Source organism: Chanodichthys erythropterus, chromosome 8 (genome assembly GCF_024489055.1).
Source record: "Chanodichthys erythropterus isolate Z2021 chromosome 8, ASM2448905v1, whole genome shotgun sequence".
NCBI lineage: Eukaryota > Metazoa > Chordata > Actinopteri > Cypriniformes > Xenocyprididae > Chanodichthys > Chanodichthys erythropterus.
Window position 1 is genome coordinate 10,250,434 of NC_090228.1, and position 23,404 is coordinate 10,273,837.

Here is a 23,404-nt window from a genome sequence, read left to right on the forward strand (position 1 = left end):
AAAATTTCCAGTTTGTGCATTACTCATATATGAGAACATTATGATTATTTACAGATAGAGACATATATCATATACATTATTTTTGTATGATAGTTTAGATATTTATTGTTATTTTACATTCCCTCTCAGATGTTATTATGTGTTGAAAGAACTGATATTTAAAGCATATTATCAATGGATTAGAAGAGTATTTTATGGTATATTATAGACAGATTGAAATGAAAGAAATATGATTTATTGGGTGTTGTGATGATTTGTTGTGTCAGTACGGTTATTTCCACTCACAGAAGTAACACTTTTGTCTTTCGCTGTGCAATACTGAATTTAGAGGTACAGTTTCAGAGCCCTAAGACTCTATGAATCAAGAAGTGGATAATAACAAAGAATTAAACGTTTAAGAAAACTGCCAGTCTCTTATGACTCATACAGAAATGAATAGAAAGCATTTGCTGATTGTTATGATTTGCTATCTCATTTGATGAATGTGACAAGACGAAATATCCAATATGCGGCAACATCAGTTGAAAATGTCAAATCCAGCACTGTTATTTGATTTGCACTTTGTGTCTAGCATTTTACGAATGTAGGCTGATTTTTAATTTTTTTTTTTTAGTTTATCAAAAAAGCGGAACATCCTGCCATTTAAAATAGTCAAACGCTGTCAACCCCCCACACAAAAACACATACGCTTCGGTCTCTCTTGATTACTCGAGGATCTGAGTTTGAATGGGTCAATGTAGCGTCTGTCCAGATGTTGAAGTCATCATATTGCTGATACAATGTTGATATTATGTTTTATTAAAAACAAACTCCTAAACACTCAGGTTTCGATGAAAAAGCCTTGCTTAAACTTTATTGGCTGATCTTTGATCAAGCAGGTTCAGCTGAAAGGCGATAACAATGAGGATCAGGGTCATGACATCGCTATGTGTTCATTTTTAATTTTACAGATCATTTTGGCTAACTGTATTTATATTCTCGGTTTACATGTCTAAAAGGAGACATTTAGACGCTGAGCACACCATCTCATACTTTCAGAAAAGTGTGGCCACCTCGCAATGCAGACACTTACATCAAATGCCATTAGTGTTATTTACATGTTTTTTTTTTTTATTTTTTATGCCTTGAAACTTAGGATGTGTGGATACAACCTTCACAACACATAACCCAGCCATTTTACAGGTCAAGCACTTATATTTCACTCAAACGTCCAGTGTTAAGGGTTAAGTCGACCTTTAACCTTTTTTTGCCAAGCCAAACTACCAAAATCTGCAGTTTCTGTGTATGTTATTCTATGCAACCGAAAATGCATCTGGTGTACTTATTGTTTAGTGGTCGGAGGACAGATAAAGCATTACGAATGAGGACTTTTTTATTTTTGTATGTTTTTTTTCCACATGGTAAATATGTTTGTTTTTATATATATATATGTCTTTTGCTTGATGCTTGTTTTATTATTTTTTTATTGCTATTTTGAGGTCATGTAACAATGAGTTTGCAAAAACGTAGGGCAATTAACCTATTGGACTATTTAACTGCTAGTTATGTACATAACGAAATATGTGTTTACAAGATCATAGCAGACTGGTTCGTCATTCCCGTCCCTTCAAAACACTGTCTGGAAACACAACTATCTCACTGCACTCAGCTTTATATACAATGCTCAGCTTTCATTATATATTCCGATCTCCCTGAATGTGTGTTGTTGTTTTTTTTATGTTTACAAATTAGATGAGAAAAAAAGCATCATATAACAAAACTGTCACATGAATTCATACGCAGCCTCCTTTGAATAATCCGTGCATGCTCAAATTTCACTTTGCCACACTAACTCTTTCACCTCTGCAAAACAATGAAAAATAAATAAAAAGAAGCCATGTAAATAGATATAAAAATACTAATTTTCTTTTTGTACAAATATGATCTTGTATTAGTTTTCTGGTTCAACGAAGAGCATGTGTGAGGGAAAGGAGCAAGAGCGATTGTGTTTTGATCTGTGTGTTACATGTTGTACATGCACTAGGGTAAAAGCTTTCCCCATGCTTGCCTCTTATGGACTGGACTTGACCTGCACAACAGACACCAGTTTAACCCTGTATAATATAGAACAGATGTTGACCTTACTGACTCAAAGTAGAATCAGGAAACATATGGTGTTTTCACTTTGGATGTTGCATGTTTTGTTGGTGGTTTGTTCATACTATTTTTGTGTCCAGATTCTATTTACAAAAAGAGAAAAAGATTATGAAAAATTAATCAAATCTAAATATGTATGCTGACTGTACAAAGATATGCTTGTATAATCCGTCTGGTTTTCCACTTAATGTAAACTGATGAAAAAAAATCCAACTGTCATGGTTTTTGTGGTTGTACACAAACGGTATTGATAAATTATGCAAATTGTGCTGTAATAAAAGGCTAACGCCCAAGTCAAAATAATAAATGATATATGTACAATTCTTCTGGAGGTGAATTCATTTGTAAGCCACTTTCACATCCATCCATCCATCCATCCATCCATCCATCCATCCATCCATCCATCCATCCATCTATCTATCTATCTATCTATCTATCTATCTATCTATCTATCTATCTATCTATCTATCTATCTATCTATCTATCTATCTATCTATCTATCTATCTATCTATCGTACAAAAAAAATGCTAAACTTTGATATAAAGTATTTTTTTTAGTTATAATAAAGATTTAATAATGTGAACCATTGAGTAATCCTCTGTAGCCATCTAGTGGCTGTAGTTATAAATTCATATTATTTTTATTTTAAAAGTGTTTGCTTTCCAGTAGATGGCAGCAGTCGTCCACTAAACCAAGGCACATTTTTCATGTCTGTCACTATGAATGAAATTGAGAAATGTAGATCTTTTTTTTAAAAGTGGATTTAACATAAAATCTTGCTATTTTATATAAATGTATATATTTAAATTATTACAAATTGAGGCAAATAAATAATAAAAAATACCATAAATCCCCCAAAACTGCACAACTTTACAGTAAAAATATTAAAGTGATCGGCATTACGTTTGTTTAGGAAAAAAGTTACATTGTTACAAAATCACATTTTACTGTCTGGTCATGTAAGCTAGTTGGACAGAAAATGAATATTGTTACCCAATGTCTATAGCAAGCAACAGCATAACATAAGTGATAGGCCCTATATTTGAATTATATTTTATTAATTGCCTAATATTTTTACGATATGAGTAATAGCTGCATACATAGCTTTATCTTTTGCATGTTTCCCCTCTTCTTTTTTATTTAGTTTCCTAAATCGAAACGTGAGAGGTAATGTCATAATGTTTTGCTATTGCATTTTTTCTTGTTTTATATGTTCTGTGCAAATATTATATTTTACAAAATTAAAAACAACATTTAAAACATACTAATACTGGAACTTTTATTTTGAAGAAAATGTAAGTGTCGTCATATTTTACCCGACCGTGCATGCAGTAATCTCTGTTCTTATCATTTTCCAGTAATGCATCACTGTTGTGTGTATTTTTAACCTTTAAAGCAGTATATTTAGCAGGATTTTACTGAGCCAAATGGAGGAAGAAAGCACATTAAAACACTTAATCAAAGCAATTCAACATGGAGAGCTGTGCACAGTTAAACAGCAACTCAATGAGCACGTAAACAAGCAGTCTGTCATCTATACTCATTTTGGGAAATCTGGAGATACTTTACTGCACTATGCTGCCAGACATGGACACATGGACATTTTGCGTTATTTAGTAGAGGAGCTCAACATGGACATTGATGTGTACAACAGCGACTACAAGAGAGCTCTGCATGAGGCGTCTTCCATGGGTCATTGTGAGTGTGTGCGGTATCTAATCGCCAGGGGAGCGAAAATAGACAGTTTGAAGAAAGCAGACTGGTACGTCGTAAACATGGAAGTGGGTGCTCGAATTTGCATGAAGTGAATGGAATATCTAATCTCACAGCGAGAAGGTTCTCAACGCCTTCGATAGCTCAGTTGGTAGAGCGGAGGACTGTAGCGGTTTAACACTGTCATCCTTAGGTCGCTGGTTCGAATCCGGCTCGAAGGAAATGTTTTTATCTTAATTCAAAATACAGTTCGTCTGCTGTTGTTTATATACATGTGTGTAAGTAAGGTAATACCGGCGTTGTTATAGTTAAGTACAACCATAAAGGATTAAAGGTACAATATGTAAGAGTTTTGCAGTAGAATATCAAAAAAACCAGGCCAGTGTTATATATTTTGTTCACTTGAGTACTTACAATATCTTGTAAATCGTGAGAAATTTGCAATTTTAACCAAGGCTCCGGGACGTGTGAGGTGCCGCCTGTCAATTGCGTCATATCCGCGTTACCCTCGGTTTCCGGTTTTATTTTGTAGAAACCATGGAAACACTAAAGACGCTTTAATATATTACGTTTAATAGACAATGCAACATCTGTTTTAATACATTTATAGACAGATATACTTATATCGTTATATAGCTCAACACGTTTAGTCTATTTTTTTAATCAAATTTTCTTGATTTTTTTGCGAATACCATGCTCTATGCCTCAGAGAAAAAACACTATTTTGTGAAGTAGCTAACATAGCATAATCAGATGCAGCTTTATTTTTAGTAGCAGTAATACAGAATTTTCTCCATCATACAATTCGTTTTAAAATTAATTGCATGGCATTTATCAACACAAGCCATCCAGTATTTAATATGATATTCTAAAATCGATCTAGCTTACTGCAGTGTGTAACAGTGTCTCACAACCATAGACAACAGCCGCCGAGCGAACGCACAGAGTAACATTATAACATAATTTTCAACACTCTCAAATGTATCTAATATGATAAACAGAGCTGTGTTACCTCATACGCTTGACCGGAAAAGCGGAAGCAGCGCCGGTGACTGTGGCATAATAAAAGTTCCGCTGCTCGCGGTGTGTGTTGCACCTCGTTCAGCTCCCACAACACTCGCTCCTGCTCCGCTTCATACTACAGTACGCTTTTGTTTTGAATAGGCTTCAATTTTAAACTGATTAAATTAAAAAATGAAATGTACTTAAGGAGTATACAGATTTTAACTTAAAAATAGCTACAATATGTCCAAAAATTAAAAGTAAATAAATATAAATTATTATAACTATTTGTAAATTTGAGCTCAAAGTATAAATTGTACAATTATAGTGTATATGTACATACATCCATGGAGAACATAATATTTAATGGCAGTAAAGTCTATTTTTGAGTGAGTATTGTCATACTCTTTACATGTACATCAGCATTATTTTAGTATTATTTATATACTATTATAGGAATTATATTATAATATATTAGCTTTTAGTTTTCTATTTTCATTTTTTATTTTAGTTTAAGTTTGAGCAGTTTCTCATTTTCGTTTGTTTTTTACATTTAAGTTTTAATACAATATGTATGTTTTATTTACTTTTCAGCTTAATTTTAACTAACAAAAATGTTAAAAGTATTTTTAATAGTTTTATTTTTAGTTAACAATAACAACACTGCTATTTGTTCTTGTTAAGCTTTGCTGAGTTTTAACAAAACTGACTTTTAACCTCTCTAGGACCCCTCTTATGATGGCCTGTACCCGACGAAACCTTGAGGTGGTCCTGGAGCTGCTGGATCACGGTGCTGACCCAATGCTGCAGAACAAGGATGGATGGAACTCGTTCCACATTGCATGCAGAGAAGGAGATCCAGACATCATACACCGCCTCCTACTGGCCAAACCTGAGGTCTGGAAGACAAAGAGCAAAACCGGCAGGACGCCCCTCCACACTGCTGGTATGGAAGCACATCAATTAATGTGTTTTCAGATTGCCATATGACACACTTATGTATATTTTTTCCATGCCATTTTCTCACCCAAGCAATGCACGGCTGTGAGGATGCTGTGAAGATTCTGCTTAAAAGGTAACATTGAGTATGAGTGTGTTTTGTGAACAGCACAGATCCTTATTATTTACAATGGCTCACATAGCTCACATGTTAATTCAGTTGTTGCTATGAGCCTGATGGGAAGGACAGTTGTGGAGTCACACCATTTATGGATGCCATAAGGAATGGACACATAGCTATTGCTAAATTGCTCCTTGAGAATCACCAGGTAAGCACATATTTGCACATATCATTAACTTATGTTGTTTTCTTTTACTATATTGTGAACATGTACACGTTTATCTGGTTTAGGCATGTCCCTCAGCAGTAGATATTCTCGGAGCACAGCCCCTGCACCAGGCCTCTGTTACTGCTCAAGAAGAAGCACTTTCTTTCCTTGTGCGTCACCTTGGTATTGATATAAACTCAAGAGCCACAAAACTGGATCTGACTGCATTGCACTACGCTGCTAAGGTTGTATCTATTGCATTAAACCTGAAGCACAGATAAGATAACGCCTTTAAAAAACTTCCTCTTCTAATCTAGCTTCAATCTCGATGCTCGTTTTTCAGGAAGGTCACACAAGCACCATAAAAACACTGCTTTCTCTGGGCGCTGATCTTCATGCAAGAGACACAAAAGGAAGATCAGGTAGGAGGAGTACATTTTACAGTGTATTTCACTGCATGCCACCTTAATGAGATGCCATAATAAGGATCTTTTTAGTAGAAAGCAAAGTTAAATCATTCTTAATGGTTTGCAGCTCTACATATGGCCTGCATTGGCCAGCATGCGGATGCCGTTAAGACGCTGCTGCAGCTGGGACTCACAGATACTGAAGACAACACAGGCAATACAGCAAGACATTACGCCAAAAAAACTATTAAAGAAGTGTTTGAAGGTCTTTAAATGTAATCACTGTGTCAAATGAATAAATAATTGCTCTTGAATGAATATTAAGCAAATGTGGAAATACAAAGTTACAAAATAAATGCTTTTTATGAAAGTCATGTGGTAAATTATTTATTTGTGCCTTTTCATAAGACACGAAACCCTATGAAATTGGCTTTGCAGCTATTTGGTAATTGTTTGTACACATTATGGTAACTTCTGTTTAATATGTGAACAAATCTGTGTATCTTTTAAATGAATCATTCTCATTTACGTTTGTGAATAGCAACTGACGCCGATAGGTCACATGATAATGACAACATGGCGAATGTAGTATATGGATTACATTCATACGTGTAAAGAATTTGAGTACATGTAATTAGTTACTGTACTTAAGTATCTTTTTGACTACTTTGTAGTTGTACTGAGTATCAAAGATATTAGCAACTTTTACTCTCTACTTGACTACATTTTTTTACAAGTAAATGGACTTTTTACTCCACTACATTTGTGATGAGTAATGAAATTACAAATTACATTTTTCATGGCAGCTAACTTTTTCTGTAGCAGTTTTTTTCTGATATAAAGAAGCGATATCACTATCTAAGGGCATTGAAGGTACTATATCTTGTGCATTTTGCCTTTACTCACCCGAACTTGTCAATAATGCTACTTTACGTGAATGTGAGTGCATTAGCAGGTAATTGCTGATCACAAGTGTTTGATTTTTGAGATGAGGAAATGACTGTAGCTGGTGATGAGGCTCAAACCAGCAAATACAGTAGACTCTGACTACTTTTACATTTTACTTAACATTGTATTATTTATCCGGTATATTGACAATACCGTTTTGAAGGATATTGGTTTACTTATGGCCTTTTTGTGCACTTGAGCTTAACTGAGACTTCAGAGTTTGTAGACGGTTAAAAGGTTGTTGTTTCAACCTTGATTTATTGCAATATTGAGGTGTTCAGTTTTATTTTGATTTCAGAAAATAAACTTGATTTCTCATCTTACAAATCAGTTGTTTCTTCTGTTCACTGGCATGTCTCTCAGGTGTTGAGGACTAGTGCATCTCTGAGCCTACATTCAGTATGAGTAAAATACTCAAGTGCTGTTAAAATCAGATACTTTAAAACTTTTACTCAAGTCGTATTGGAGTTGGTTACTTGTAACTTGTAGTGGAGCCATTTTCGATGTAAGGTATCTGTACTTTTACTCAAGTATGGTTTTCAGGTACTCTTTTCACCTCTGATACTAAGCACACTCATACTATATAGAATATATAGTTCTATAGTACCTACGCAAGAAAGTATGCAATTTTGGATGCATCCTTTTCGTGAATCGTTTGGGTGAATGAACAATTTCATGACTCACTCATAACTAACAGTTGTCACCTACTGGCGTAACGGTGTAAACTACAGAAACTGTCACTTTAGTCATTGTTAGTAAGTTTTCAACAGAGGAAATCAGTTAAAAAACATATACATCCATATAATGTAATAGATATGCCTCTTATATTTTACAACAAAAAAAACAGTTTTAGCTTAGTTTTATTGTTATTCTTTATAGAAATTAGAGAAACGTAAGTCAATGGAAAACAATCTAATACTTAGTAGCCTACATGTATTTGGTATTTTTGTGAATGTATTTAAAGCATTAGTTCACTTTCAAATTAAAATTTGCTGATAATTTACTCACCCCCATGTCATCCAAGATGTCCATGTCCTTCTTTCTTCAGTCGAAAAGAAATTAAGATTTTTGATGAAAATATTCCAGGATTTTTCTCCATATAGTGGACTTCAATGGATCCCAAACGGTTGATGGTCAAAATTACAGTTTCAGTGCAGCTTCAAAATGTTCTACTTGATCTCAAATGAAAAATAAGGGTCTTATCTAGAGAAACCATCTCTCATTTACTAAAAAATATATATATATATATATATATATATATACGTTTTAACCATAAATGCTCATCTTGAACTAGCTCTCTTCTTGGTCAATTTTTGAGCTAATTGTTATATACTTGCACTAGCATATTGTATATTGTATATTGTATTGCATAACTGTAATTTTGACCTTCAACTATTTGGGGTCCACTAAAGAAGAAAAATTCAAGAATGTTTTCATCAAAAACCTTCATTTCTTTTCGACTGAAGAAAGAAAGACACGAACATCTTGGATGACATGAAGGTGAGTAAATTATCAGGAAATTTTTATTTGAAAGTGAACTAATCCTTTCAAGTCACGGGGATGAATCAAGTCCCCCACAACTATTATGCAGGTGAGTGGCAGCCAACATACTGGTGATCATAAGGGGCGGTGTAGTCACTCGTTGATTGACAACACAGTCCACCAATCGCATCTCGGAACGCGCAAACTCGCTCGCCCTGCCCACTTCAGCCACACCCTCTGTGGGTGACGTGACAGCGCACTTCTTTCATTTCCAGCTTTGCAAGATCTCCATTTTCTTCGCGCCGACGCATAGGAAAAGGGGATTAAAGACGAGGAAAAATGAATGAAGAATACGACGTTATCGTGTTGGGAACCGGGCTGACGGTATCAGAATATTATCTTATCCAAATACGCACGCTTACTTGATATAAAAATATGCAGAAAAGGCACAATCAGAGGCTGTTTCGATCTCGCTAGGCGGTGCTCTCAATGTACGGCTCACTTCAGAAGGCTAATTACTAACATGCTAAAATTAGCATTTTGCTAATCAGCTGCCAGTCTATTCCTTATATGCTAATTAGCTACACTGCTAACTAATGCTAGCCTCAAGCTAATCGGCATTCATTATAACTGTACTGGATATGCTTATCTGCTTTTATGCTAACCTTAGCATCAGTCCATTGGCGCTCAGAGCTGCGGCTAACACTGCCTCACAGGCCCCGGTTACAAATTTGACGGTGGTTTGTGACTACACAAGTGTATTTCTTATCGCTTTTCATGTCATTTAATATCACGCTAATGACGCACAAAGAATCTTCTTGTGTTTTGTTATTTTAGTGTGATATTTGAGATCAGATAGTGCGCTTGAATTGAGGCTTTCGTATTTTGACAGTGCCAACAAGACAGCTTGCGCTCTGTGTCTAAGTTAGCTAATAAATGATCACTAATTTCTCATGCAAAGTGATTTTGTTATTCTTTAAGCTAGTAGACAAATGTTTTCATGCAGTATTTTGTAAAACGTAACGTAGTTTATAATGTTCCCAATGGCTTCCTCAGTGTTAAGGTGTTATTTTTACAAGTGGTTGACTTCATAGTTATTTTAAGGGTGGTGGGTTATTTCATATTTTCCTTCAAAATGAAATGACAGAACCGATTTTAGGATTACTTATTGCGTCAGTTTAGGTCAGTAAACAACCACACCCTCAAGGCAAACGAAAACCCTCATTGCATATTCCATTAAATGCTTTCATTTGGCCAGGAAGTTATTTTATGCTTCTAATACAGACGATATGATGCATCCATATGATAAAACACATGCTCTGGGCTCTTAGCTGCGAAATTACACTATTCATAATATACATTATTTACCTAGAGATTATGAATCAGGAAAAAAACCCATTATGAAAATGATTCCCGGCTTCTACTGTACTGTGCTTTTGGGTTATAGTCATTTGTTTGTTGGGACTGTCCCTGAATACGTTGTTTCCTTGTGGTTTAAGCAGGATTAAGTAAACAGTTTTGTTTATTTATTTTCTTAAAGTCACCATGAAATCAAAATGGACAATTCAATTTTTTTTTATTAATATTGCAATAATTATTTATCTACGTACATCTTTTTTAAATTATTCATGTTCACTTGTAATCATCAATTAAAATAACATTTCCTCACTCTCACCGAGACATCTTTTCTAATGTGTTTTAGGTGTGATAATGGGACAACCTGTCACTTACTTGAGATCTCAGCAAAAGCCAACCACAAACATCCAATCAATTCTCTAAGAACAAAATCAAGTCGCGCCCTGCTTTTTTTTTCTTGTTCGATAAGCCATTTCACTTGAATATACATCACAGTAGGCCAAAAATAGGCGTCTTCTGTTTCATGCTGACTTAAATGTCAGCCTAAAACATACATAAACTCTGTTAATTTGTAGTCTAATAAAGTTTGCATTGATTTTGAACAGTGATCCATACTAATCCTGCCAGACTCAAGTGTGCACAAAAACCGAATGATTGATTGTGGATATCGAATATGCACATTTTATTGGTTTGGATTAGTGTAATGACTTTAAAGTGGTTCCCCTAAAAGAAGGAAGTATGGGAAGTGAACAGAGGACGTTTTTGTGCAGAGGTGTTTTAGGCTATCGGTAGAGCAACAGAAAGGCGTTGGTTTGCTTTGTAGAGGAACTGATACTGACATCTTATGTTTAGTTCCGCAAATCGGACAAAAATGGTAAGCTGAGGGTGGCATGTGAGAGAGAAATAAGCAACAGTATATATTTTATAAGGAATTCCTCACAGTTCCTGAGGCCACGGTCCATCTGAGCATAGTACAGCTCTGGTATTACATGGCTTATTGCATAATCCATTTAGCCTGAGCAGGCCGGTGTAGGGGCTGGAAGTTAGGAACGTTGATGCTTAAACTACTCAAGAGTTTTAATAGAACAAATGTCATGAGGGTCTTGTTCATTTTATCACATGCAGTAATAGGAATTCTTAAACTGGCATTTTATTGTAGTAGTAAATTTATAGTAAAGCACTTGTTACTTTGTCAACGTCTTTGCACTGTTATCTTTTCGTTATTGGCAGCTGTACTGTCTCATATTGTGTAGATGCGTCTTTCTCCACATAATCAATATGATGAATCATCTACAGTGGATTGACAGGCAATAGCGGAAAACAAAAGGGACATCAAATGCTGGATGATTGAGTTTGTTGTTGCAGGAATAGTGGGAGAAGTGTTTTACTGGAGCGTGATGATTTCTGTAATGATAATACGCAGACAGAATCATCTAAAGCCAGAGCGCTGAATCCCAGCAGGTGTTTTAACACCATGAAAGAGGGATACAAATGAGCGTTATGAGCGTTTCTTAGGGCCTTTCATGTGACTGCAGCCTGATTGTTTAGTAAGGAGAAGCAGGTGGTGTTCACTCGTGCGGCTGTACCGTACACTTTACAGTGGATGTTAACGTTTAACCCTTATTGCTGCTAAAAAGATCCCTCGATTTTGTACTGAGTCATTTTGTTTCAATATTTTCCTTTTTAATTGAACTCATCCTTTGAGCTGAGAGCAGTTGAGTCATGGACATTTGAGGTGAGGACATTGATTTTGTGGGCATGAGAAAGTGCCTTTTGCAACAGCATTTTTGTTACCCTCCAAGACCAAAAAAGGCTGAAAAGTCTTTTTAACAACCACCTTGACATGCACTGACCGGGTGGTAGTGTTGTCAAAAATATCGATATTTCGACAAGTATCAGTACTGAAATATCTGAAATGGTTCCAATACTACTTTTAGTCTTTGAAAAGTGCTTGTATTAGGGGTGAAATAGTTCTTGGTAAAAAAAAATCGAACCGTACCGTTCTGCTCACTCGGTTCGGCACGCACTTGCACCGCGGTTCATCTCATATCTGACGACGCATAATGCATCTATAATATGGTTTGTAGAAAATAAATAAAATAGACAGAGTTAGGCTAATATGTTTCTGTCGATGGATACGCATTCTGGCTTCCCCTAACTTTGTTCAATGCGAGTGGCGTATGCACTATATGACCAGTCATTTACGCCGTCATCACCCGGGTGTTGATAGCGCGTTAGCGCAGGTGAGTCTCTTTCAAGTCTTGTGTTTGAACGGACAAATTCACACAAAATTATGTCAACACAGCCCCGTCTTGGCAAGTATCCTGGCAAGCATAGTCGGTTATGTCTTAAGTGAACTTATACACTAAAAAAAAAAAAGAAGGCTTGTGTTCAGTATCGGTGTACTACTGTTCGGTGTGTTATGTCTTAAAGAGACGGCAGCCCTTGCATTCCTGCTGTCTGAATGTGTTTTTAATGTTAATCAAACAACAAAAGACAAGGAAATCACTCATTGCTCATGACTGAATAGTAACTTAATAATGATTGATCTGTATTTAATTTATACATTGAAGATTACATGATTACATATCTTTGCTTTATTTGTGCTGTTTGATTATTTGTTCTTATTTTCTTTATTTTTATTTGACATACCGAACCGTACAGAAAAAGTGAGCCTTAAACCACGATACAAACCGAACCGTGAGTAATGTGTCCTGCAGACCTCGTGCCCACATCAAAAGCCCCCGAACCACTGATCTATAGTATATAAGTGGCGCTCTCATAAAGCCACCTTTCAAACAGCTTGCGAGTACCAAATTGACTTCTTTTTCGTGGCTTGTTGCGCTTAAATGGTCAAATGCATACACAATTATGTCAAAATGCCAGAGTATTCAGGTAAATACGGTAAGCTTTGTAACGTAAATAGTTGAGAGAAAACGCATGTTGTTTATGCGTTTATCGTCAGCGTTTTTCGAGACGTTTTTTGTGTTCACACCCAAGCGATTTTCACCGGCGATGCGCAGAGTGAACGTGCAAATTCACTCCCTGACAGTATGTGGCGCTTGTGCTTAACGATAGTGCAAATAAACACTATTGATATTAATAAAGTTAAAGAAGATAAAAAAAAAATGTGCATATATAAAATGGAATATATATATATATATATATATATATATATATATATATATATATTATATATATATATATATATATATATATATATATATATATATATATATATATATATATATATATATATATATATATATATTAGTGCAAGTGAATGGTAGTGTAAATAAACATATTTATGAACAGACATTCTCAACTATATTTCTTCAATGTAAAAGGGAAAAAAAAGGAAAAATACAGAAATAATACTGTGGCAGAGCACCCATAGTGTGCGTCTCAATCAGCTCTACTTCACTAGTCAGGGCACTGATCAGGGATTCGACCACATTCATTTATATGGCATACTACACGAGCTAGGGAGCTGTTTGAGACACAGGGATAGTTTGTAGGGGTCTTCCTCGTCTACTTACTTTCTCTTCGTCGTCTTGTGTGCTCGGCAAGACCGTTTTGTGCTTGAGCGCCACCAAGTCGTGTTTTACTGTAACTTCAGCAGCTCCAGGCACGTGAACAAAAGCGCCAATCTCATTGGTCGGCCAGTTTTTAACGCGACGCGTCAAACCAAAAAAACGGAACCCGAGGCGTTTTTTAAAAAATGACGCTTTTACGCCTTGCGTTTTTCACGTCGGTGTGCACACTCACATTGGTGCCCGTTGTTTAGTCACGAGGCGTTAAACGTCGGCGAAAATCGCGTGCGATATTCGTCCCGGTGTGAACAGGCCAGCTGCCATCTGCCGTGTTAATTAAAGAACAAAAGACTAAGAGAAAATCACCCGCTGCTCTTGACTGAATAACTTTTATAATTTTAATTGTAAGCATTATTCTGAATAAAAATTTTACAGTGAGGACTACCCAATGTTATTTTACATTTGATTACTTTAATTTCTGTAGTATTTCTTCTTACCTGAATACTACTGTTAGAAACAACTTAAAGCCTCTTTTTGTGAATTTAGTTTAACATTTCAAATAAATCCTCCCTGTTCTGCATGTAAGCAATTGCAACAAAATTACCAATTATCAAAAAAATATGAGATAACAAATTATCTGAATCCCCGTGGTATCGAAAATGGTATGGAATATTGATATTTTTAAGGTATTGTATCAAAGTTGGAAATTCCAGTATCGTGACAACACTACTTGGTGAAATCTGAAGACATATTTGCTAGTGAGGGTTTGTTGGGCATACATTTTCCATCATAAAGTAAGGGTTTTGTGAAAGTTATGTAAACGTAAATGTTTTCTGCTTCTAGTAGTGCTGTGAATTCAATTCCTATAAATTCAACTCCTATATATTCAACTACTTTGATTAGCTGAAATGTAGGTCTTATTGTGTGTATCCCATTCTAACCTGTCCTAGCTTAGCAGCATGATGCAAAGCAGATGTTGTCTTGTTTAGGTATTTGTTTGCATATAGGTATTTGGCTTGCCTCCACTCGCATGGGTGTTGCTACTCTCATACATCATCAGAACATTTACAGTCAAATTATTTGTAGCTAGCAATGAACAAAACTGTATTGTTTCTTGCCGGATAATGAGTTACTGTTGTTAATCGTTTTGAGAGTAAATGTCACTGTGAATTGTCATTTGATGGCCTGTGTTGCGTGTAAAGTCCACACCATCACATGATCTGTTGGTTCGCTGCCTCTAAATGTTTATGGCTTTTGAGAAAAAATGTTTCAGCAGTTCTTTAAACATCCATGTTTAACCTTGTTCACGGTTGGCTTGACAGGTTTTCACATAATTTTATTACCGGCTCAGTTCATTTCTACGCTTCTGTGTAATTTATACTGCTGTAACTAGGTTAAGTTGTTTTTGCAACAGTGATTTACAGTAAATGTTGAGTAAAGCTGTCTGGAATTCTTATAAAGCTTACAGGACGTTCCTCTGTTGTCCCCTTGACCTACTCCACACTGCCATTGAAAAGAAGTCAAAAATGTGCTAGGGCTTGTTTTAAAGTACTGCTTGGACTGGTTCTGTAAAATAAATAATGCAAGCTTTTTTTCAGAATAAGAAATGGTGATTTTTATATTTTTATTTAATTTGAAGATGCAGCCTGTTTCAAAACCACTAGAATACTAGAGTACATTTTGAATGGCCTGGGCTCATCGTGGTCACATGTCTGAGATATGTTGTACTGAAGCTGCATTCATGCGTTTCCTCTAGGAATGCATCCTGTCTGGGATCATGTCCGTGAAGGGGAAGAAGGTGCTGCACATGGACAGGAACTCATACTATGGAGGGGAGAGTGCCTCCATCACCCCTCTGGAGGATGTAAGTCGCCATTTGACCTCTGACCCCACAGCTCTTCTCTAAATCTCTACAGATGCTAACATTGTCTCTTGGTTTGATCATAGTTGTACAAGCGTTTCAGCCTTCCTGGCAGCCCTCCTGAGTCCATGGGAAAAGGCCGTGACTGGAACGTGGATCTCATTCCCAAGTTTCTAATGGCCAACGGTAAGAAGCAATGACATCCCACTCTACATTCACACTTCAATCATCACTTCTTGGAATCTGTAATCTCGGCCAAATACACAGCACGTTCTGGATCGCTCTGTGCCAGGCGCTGCTGGATCCCTCACACTTATCCTGTTGCTTAGCAGTTTTGTCACTCTTGAAATGCCTCAAGAATACAAAACATCAATGGATAGAACAAAGTTAGCAATAGCGCTTTGATCAGTTTTTTCTACATTTGTGTCTTTTTCGCATTCATAGGTCAGCTGGTGCGTATGCTGCTGATCACACAGGTGACACGTTACCTAGACTTCAAAGTGATTGAGGGCAGCTTTGTCTACAAAAAGGGCAGCATCTACAAAGTGCCCTCCACCGAGACTGAAGCTCTGGCATCCAGTAAGTGACATTTATGTGGTTCTGATAATCTAAAGTTAGGAACAAATAAGATTTAAGGCTCCATACTTTTCAAATGCAGCAGATTTTTCTTCTGGTTTTTTTTTTTTTTTTTTCCTTTTTCTTTTTGTTGGACTGCCGACAGGATCAGATTGAAACTGGTGATTTTAAGCCAGCGCTTGCCATTTGTGTATGCAATGTTCATCTGATGGTCAGTGAACAGGCTGTGGGCGGCCCATAATCCTGCCATCTGAGGCAGAGATAATAGCCAACTAGGCTAGAGTGTTTTATTGTGTGAACCAGGGATAGCATCGTTGACTAAAACTATTAAAAAAAAAAAAAATTCTGATTGAAATAATGCTGAAATAAAGTAAAATATAAATATTAGTTTAAAAACTAAATCTAAATTTAAAATGGCACCTTGGCAACTATCTGATATGTATGGAAGCTTGTTTCTGCCATGGAATAACACACTTTAAATGATGATAATTGTGACTTTTTATCTCACAATTGACTTTTTTTTTTCCTCAGAATTGCAAGATATAAACTAAAAAAGTAAAAATTGTGAGATGTAAACTTACAATTGCAAGAAAAAAAGTCAGAATTGTGAGATAAAAAGTCAGTTACCTATTTTTTATTCACCGGCGGAAACAAGCTTCCATAGAAATGTTTAGATTGAAGCACTAAAATTATTTTTCAGAATTCAACACTAAAACTGAAATTAGAATAAATTAAAGCTAAATGGTAATATTTATAAAAAAGAATGACAAATGTACAATTTACTAAAACTAATAAAATATATATATATATATATTAATAAAAAAGTATAATAGTATATAAATAATACTAAACCACCCTGCCTGAATGGATGACAAGGTCTGTTATTTTAAGTGCAAGAGGGAATTATAGTGAAGTGCAGATTTTGGGTGTCTCGCCCTACTTCTCTTTTCATTAATTTTGTACCATGATGTAATTGTCATGTAAAACAATTCTGTAGTTCCTGTTTAATTTTTGCAAACTAAGTGGGAGATGCTAGCATGTTTTTTCCTAAGATACATCCACCCAAGTGTGTGTTGTCATGGAGCTGATGGGGAAAATTGTAATGTTTTAATAAAATCTTTAACGCTTAATTCTCTCAGGCCTCATGGGACTTTTTGAGAAAAGGCGATTCAGGAAGTTCCTCGTGTTCGTTGCCAACTTCGATGAAAACGACCCAAAGACCTTGGAGGGAGTGGACCCTAAAAAGACCACCATGCGAGACGTGTACAAAAAGTTCGACCTCGGACAGGATGTTGTCGACTTCACCGGCCACGCTCTCGCACTCTACCGCACAGATGAGTGAGTTGAAGCCTCATCTCACTTTTTGGCGAAAGTTCACTTAAAACACTGAGAGAACCTTGCAGGCTTGTTTGTCCCTTGAAGTTAAAGCTGTGGTGTTTTTGCTTCCTACCCATCCAGCTACCTGGATCAGCCCTGCATAGAGACGATAAACAGGATTAAGTTGTACAGTGAGTCTTTGGCGAGGTATGGAAAGAGTCCATATCTGTACCCTCTCTATGGCCTGGGAGAGCTGCCCCAAGGCTTCGCCAGGTGAGTTTCCCCAACTACTTCCTCTGCAATTCAGCGTTTCACGTCATTGTAAACATGTCTGTGTGTAGTCTGCTTAGATTGCAGTACTCTGTAAGTGCACTAGCAGTTTATTTTTGTCACTCACAGATTAAGTGCCATTTATGGAGGAACCTACATGCTGAACAAGCCCATTGAGGAAATTGTCGTAGAGAACGGCAAAGTGGTGGGCGTCAAATCCGAGGGAGAGGTGAGTGTGTTGCAATTTCTGTGGAATGGTGTGAAATCTGATTTATCTTTAAAATGTGCTGTGACTTAATGTTGTTTATTCTTAACTGTCAGATCGCTCGCTGCAAGCAGCTGATTTGCGACCCCAGCTATGTCATGGACCGAGTCAACAAGGTGGGTCAGGTGATCCGGGTCATCTGCATCATGAGCCACCCCATCAAGAACACCAGCGATGCCAACTCCTGCCAGATCATCATCCCTCAGAACCAGGTCAACAGGAAGCATGGTTAGTCTGACAGGAAGCCACAGCACTCTAGTTTTATAGGCTCTTCTTTACAAGCAGATTCTAATCTCGCATTCATTTTTTTTTGGTTTAGTGTTTAGTGTAAGTTTGGTACCCTTTAGGGTCGGCAGGAACCAAAATTTCAGTAGGCAATAAAAAAAATATACCAGTGAAATTTCTGTATTTTTGATAGCAATTTTATTTCCACAATAAAAATAAATATTTGTGAATGGTCTTTTAGTTTAAAAATTAATCAGCACAACTGTTTTCCACATTGATAATGTTTCCTGCATATTAGAATGATTTCTGAAGGGTCATGTGACACTGAAGATGCTGAAAATTCAGTTTTGCCATCACAGGACTAAATTAAATTTTAAACTAATATATGAAATTGAAAAGTTACTTTAAATTGTAATAATATTTCACAATATTAATGTTTTTACTGTGTTTCTGATCAAATGCAGTCTTGGTGAGCATAAATATTACTGACTTCAAACTTTGAAAGGTATATTTCTGTACATTAAATTCTTCTTGTTCTTTTAGATATCTATGTGTGCATGATCTCCTACGCACACAACGTGGCAGCCCAGGGTAAATACGTAGCCATCGTCAGCACCACTGTGGAGACCAACGACCCTGAGAAAGAGATCAAACCAGCCCTGGACCTTTTGGAACCAGTTGAGCAGAAGTGAGTTTGCTTGTGTCTGCATGCGCTCGCTGACATCTAAAACTTACTTTGATGTGAAAGCCGTCAGATAAAGAAAATAATTTTGCTCAATGTGATCTTTTTGCAGGTTTGTGAGCATTAGTGATCAGTATGCACCAACTGACTTGGGATCTGACAGCCAGGTAAGTGTTTACATTGTGCCCACTTGATATTTGAAGAGTGACTACCGTGCTTTGAAGATACATTTGTATTTATCTGCACCCAGGTCTTCATCTCTCGCTCCTACGATGCCACGACCCACTTCGAGACAACCTGCGACGATATCAAAGACATCTACAAGCGAATGACGGGCACAGAGTTTGACTTTGCCGAAATGGAGCGCAAGAAGAATGACATCTTCGGAGACTGTGCTGACCAGTAAACTAGCTCCAGCTGCTCTTGAATATCAGATATTCAGACGATCATAATCTTAATGTTAAAAAAAAAAAAAAGAAAAGGAAAAAATGGCAACCAAATTGGGCGAGCTGGCTATACAAGTGTATGTTTTGCCCATAATGGAATTTCATGTAAACTGTTATACAAATTTAGCATTTTCGGGGGGGAGAAGGGGAGAAAGGTTCTGCCAGTCTGCTTTTTATAATCAGGAAACAAGATCCATTTTGCACTGATTGTTTATCAACGCCCTGTATTTAGATTCCATCATGTGATCTTTAACTCAACCTGCTTAGACATGGGATGTGAAAAATCCAAAGATGCCAAATGATCAGATGTATTCAAGTGATATGAAGAAATGCGTATTTTTAAAATGCATTGGTGTTGGCTGTAAAGAAGATAACCTTAAAACGGATGGGGATCGGGTTTGCAAAATTGCGAATGGATCAGTTTAGAGTTTGAGCAGGTTTAACAGCACATTTTTATTTTCAAAAGAAACTATCTACTTCTAAGATAACTTCCAGGGATTATTCATTACTCTATTTTCCTACAAATTACAACTGGTGCTTAAATTAGTATCCTGAGTTGGCACTATTTCTCCAATTTCCTGTGTTTACAGATCGACGGGAAGTATCAAGCACACACAGTGTAGATAATCTTTTATGTAATCCGTGTCCAACCACACAGTATTCATTTCGCAATATGCTCATGTGATTTGACATAACTAACCCCCCTATTAGCTGTAAATCGTGCTACTTGTTGGAAGGCCCGGGGTTTTCTTTCAGCTTTGCCTTGCATCTCTTTTCTGATGGGTTATGCGTGATTCTAAGGCCACTACATGCAGGTTATCACACATCAGCGGGAAAAGCTGCTTAACTGTAAGTCTTGAATCTGCTTGTCTAGTGTGTGTTAGGGAGCTCTCCTTCTTCCTCACTTCAGAGCAGAGAGAGGAGCAGGGTCTGCTGAGTTCTTCTCAACAGCTCTGATGTGTTAGCAAGGACCAAAATGTCTATGGCAGTATTGACATGACCGGGGCCCTGTGCAAAATGTCACCAATGTTTTAAAAAACAAATGCTCAACGGATGGGGCTCAAATGATTTCTGTACTGCGAAGTAAAAATGTTAACTTGTGGAAAACTGGCTGTGTGTTTTTATTGGGTTGTTTTTTACATAAATCATCGTGCTACAAAAGACCTAATATCACTCAAATCCATTTATATTCATTAACTTTAAATATTTGATTTTTTTTTATAATAAAACTATTAACTGTAATCCATATTTTAGAAGTTTAAGAATAATTATGTGTAAACTAAGGGGTTTTATGTGCCCTATGTTCTTCATCACAAATACATTGCAGCAGGTTTGTTTTATCAGTAAAAAAAAAAAAAGTGTGCTATTGCACACACACACTTGTGCTTCTTTGATATAATTATGTTTTGACATTCAAAAGTTTATTAATAGTGAGCTCGTGCTAGTTTTATGGGCGTGAGGACAAACTCTGGTGGAACTACATCTCCCCCAACCCTTTGACTGTTTGCCGTATTCCGTCCTAGTGTCGCAAACCATAACAAACCACACAGGCGGCTTCTCTAAATATAGAATATGTTTACCTTGTCAGCATGTTGTTTGCGTGCTATATAAATAATATTTGTTGAATGTCAGGTAGGTTTATCCAGTTATGGAGGTTACCGCTGCCAGATCAACGTTTTATGGTGACATCGGTGAGTTGCTTATTTGTAATATATTGCATCTTATACATACCAGACTCTTGTCCTTGTAATTGCTTGTATAGAGGGTGAAATTATATTTACAATAAGATCTATTGACACCTAAGGGAAAATACAAGACAATAAAGTGCATTTTTAGGTCATTGGGCTGACCGTACGCCGGTACATGAGGCTGCGTCTCTGGGTCGAGCTTTGCAGTTAAAGCAGCTGATAGAAGCAGGAACATCAGTTAATATCGTAACTGTGGATAACTTCACACCTCTGCATGATGCCTGCATCCAAGCCCATCCAAACTGTGTTCAAATACTGCTGGAGGCAGGAGCTCAGGTGGGTTACGGCACCAGGTAATCAGCGCGAATCATAAATGTAGCTATTTTTATTTAATTATATTTATTTACATTCTAAAAATGCTAAAACGTTTTATTTTAGTCTTTTAGGGATACATATATAGTAATTAAAATGTCACCAATCATTAAAAAAAAATGCTTATTTGATGTGACCATGCGGGAATGCGGGATGATAACTGATGTACAGCAAGGTAAATGAATTTGGAGGAAAAAGAGGTTAGGGGAACGTTCCGGGAACGTTCTATTTACGTAAAGAAAACTTTCCTGGCTAACCAACAGAGAACGTTAGAATGTATGTTCTGGGAATGTTCCCAGAACGTTCTGGAAACCAGAGACTTGTTCCCAGATCGTTATGAGAACCAAAAATTGTTAGCTGGTGATTTCCGTTCTGCGAAGTAAAAGGTTAACTTGTGGGAAATTAACTGGGTTTTTTTACCGAATGTGCTAGAAAACACCTAATATCACTCCAAAATGTATTTATATTCATTAACTTTTAGGCTGTGTTTTTTAATGAGGTGCATTTTAATGGGCGCCTATATCTGGGCATGCCCTTATTTGGAAAAACGATTCATGAACAATTCAAATAAAGCTAGCTTATTTATTTATTTAAATTCTAAAATGCTAAAAGTTTTCTTTTAATGTTAGGTATACATTTATAGTAATTAAAATGAACTTTAGAAAATAATGAACGTCTGTCACATAAAAGTGTGTGTGTGTGTGCAGGTGGATGTTCGCACCATCCATGGAAGTACTCCTCTCTGTCATGCCTGCGCTGCTGGCAGCATAGAAAGTGTCAAGCTGCTGGTGGATCACGGAGCGTCGGTCAACCCTTCCTTGACCGCCCTTACGGCTTCCCCTCTCCATGAGGCCTGTATACGAGGTGAGACAGCCAGGAGGAGCAATGCTTTGTGTTTAGACTTTTGTTTCGTCATGATGGCTATGGAGAGTGCATCTCTTTGCAGGTAACCCAGACTGTGTGAAGCTTATGATAGCGAAGGGAGCTCTGCTGGAGGCCTTTGACATTTACTTTGGGACACCATTACATGCTGCCTGTGCTAAAGCTCACTTTGACTGTGCTCTACTGCTGCTTAATGCAGGTGAGGCACTTTTTCTTTATTGTTTTATTGTATTTTGCACTATTTTAGATCATTCTGCGTGGTTATTTTTTCAAACTCTTAAAGGTGCAAAGGTGAATGCCACCAAGTTCCATGAGACGGCACTGCATCATGCGGCGAGAGCCGAGAGAGAGGACCTGGTGGAGCTGCTGGTGGAGTTCGGTGGAGATGTCAACATAAGCGATAACATGAATCACAAACCTAGAGACTACACAAAACCTGAATCTCCTGCTTATCTCTGTCTGCTGCACTATGAGAGTATGTTTCAATCTGCATAGGTGCTATATGACTTTTGTTATATCTTATTGTTAATCTGCTGCTGTTCTCTGTGTTTCGGCAGGTAACCCTCTGTCTCTGCAGCAGCTGTGCCGTATTGTCTTGAGGAGTGTGCTGGGCACCAGAGCTCTGGAGCTGGTCCCCAAACTGGACATTTCACAGCGCATCATTGATTACCTCACTTACAAATCATGAATATGTTCCACAGAGACCCATTTTATTTAGAAACCTGCAATAGACTGTAATTGTAAAGTCTTAATAAGTTTGTAAGTTTGTGAGCTGAGTGACACATACAACTGCTGAGTGTATATCCTTTTAATTTGTGTAATGTAATATATATATATATATATATATATATATATATATATATATATATATATATATATATATATATATATATCACACAATTGTGTAATTATCTACATTGCCTTAAAATATTTTGCAAAGTAAATGTACTATTAATATAACTATATATATTTAT

At 36.7% G+C, this 23,404-nt stretch overlaps 3 protein-coding genes and 1 non-coding gene across 5 annotated transcripts; all 4 read left to right on the top strand.

The window, feature by feature from the left end:
- The first annotated feature begins 3,554 nt into the window (after positions 1-3,554).
- Positions 3,555-6,759, top strand: ankrd16 (ankyrin repeat domain 16). Its single transcript, XM_067390957.1, has 6 exons — positions 3,555-3,899; positions 5,578-5,798; positions 5,885-5,927; positions 6,012-6,120; positions 6,204-6,365; positions 6,464-6,759. The coding sequence occupies exons 1-6, from the start codon at positions 3,565-3,567 to the stop codon at positions 6,587-6,589; spliced, it is 996 nt and encodes a 331-aa protein (XP_067247058.1). The 5' UTR covers positions 3,555-3,564; the 3' UTR covers positions 6,590-6,759.
- On the top strand, positions 3,984-4,071 carry trnay-gua (transfer RNA tyrosine (anticodon GUA)). Its single transcript is given in 2 exon segments — positions 3,984-4,020; positions 4,036-4,071. It is a non-coding gene; the product is annotated as a tRNA-Tyr (tRNA).
- A 2,447-nt stretch (positions 6,760-9,206) lies between the features above and the next one.
- On the top strand, positions 9,207-20,614 carry gdi2 (GDP dissociation inhibitor 2). Its single transcript, XM_067391758.1, has 11 exons — positions 9,207-9,341; positions 15,603-15,710; positions 15,794-15,893; positions 16,152-16,286; positions 17,423-17,621; positions 17,742-17,873; positions 18,000-18,099; positions 18,192-18,363; positions 18,904-19,048; positions 19,155-19,209; positions 19,293-20,614. The coding sequence occupies exons 1-11, from the start codon at positions 9,297-9,299 to the stop codon at positions 19,446-19,448; spliced, it is 1,347 nt and encodes a 448-aa protein (XP_067247859.1). The 5' UTR covers positions 9,207-9,296; the 3' UTR covers positions 19,449-20,614.
- Positions 20,615-20,820: 206 nt separating this feature from the next.
- On the top strand, positions 20,821-23,194 carry asb13a.1 (ankyrin repeat and SOCS box containing 13a, tandem duplicate 1). Of its 2 annotated transcripts, XM_067390959.1 has the most exons (6): positions 20,821-21,179; positions 21,325-21,512; positions 22,256-22,412; positions 22,495-22,629; positions 22,714-22,905; positions 22,988-23,194. In XM_067390959.1, exons 1-6 carry the CDS (start codon positions 21,137-21,139, stop codon positions 23,116-23,118), a joined length of 846 nt encoding a protein of 281 aa, XP_067247060.1. In that variant the 5' UTR covers positions 20,821-21,136; the 3' UTR covers positions 23,119-23,194. The 2 variants fall into 2 exon arrangements, with proteins under 2 accessions (XP_067247060.1, XP_067247059.1); XM_067390958.1 differs by having other exon boundaries at positions 22,495-22,905.
- Positions 23,195-23,404: the final 210 nt, after the last annotated feature.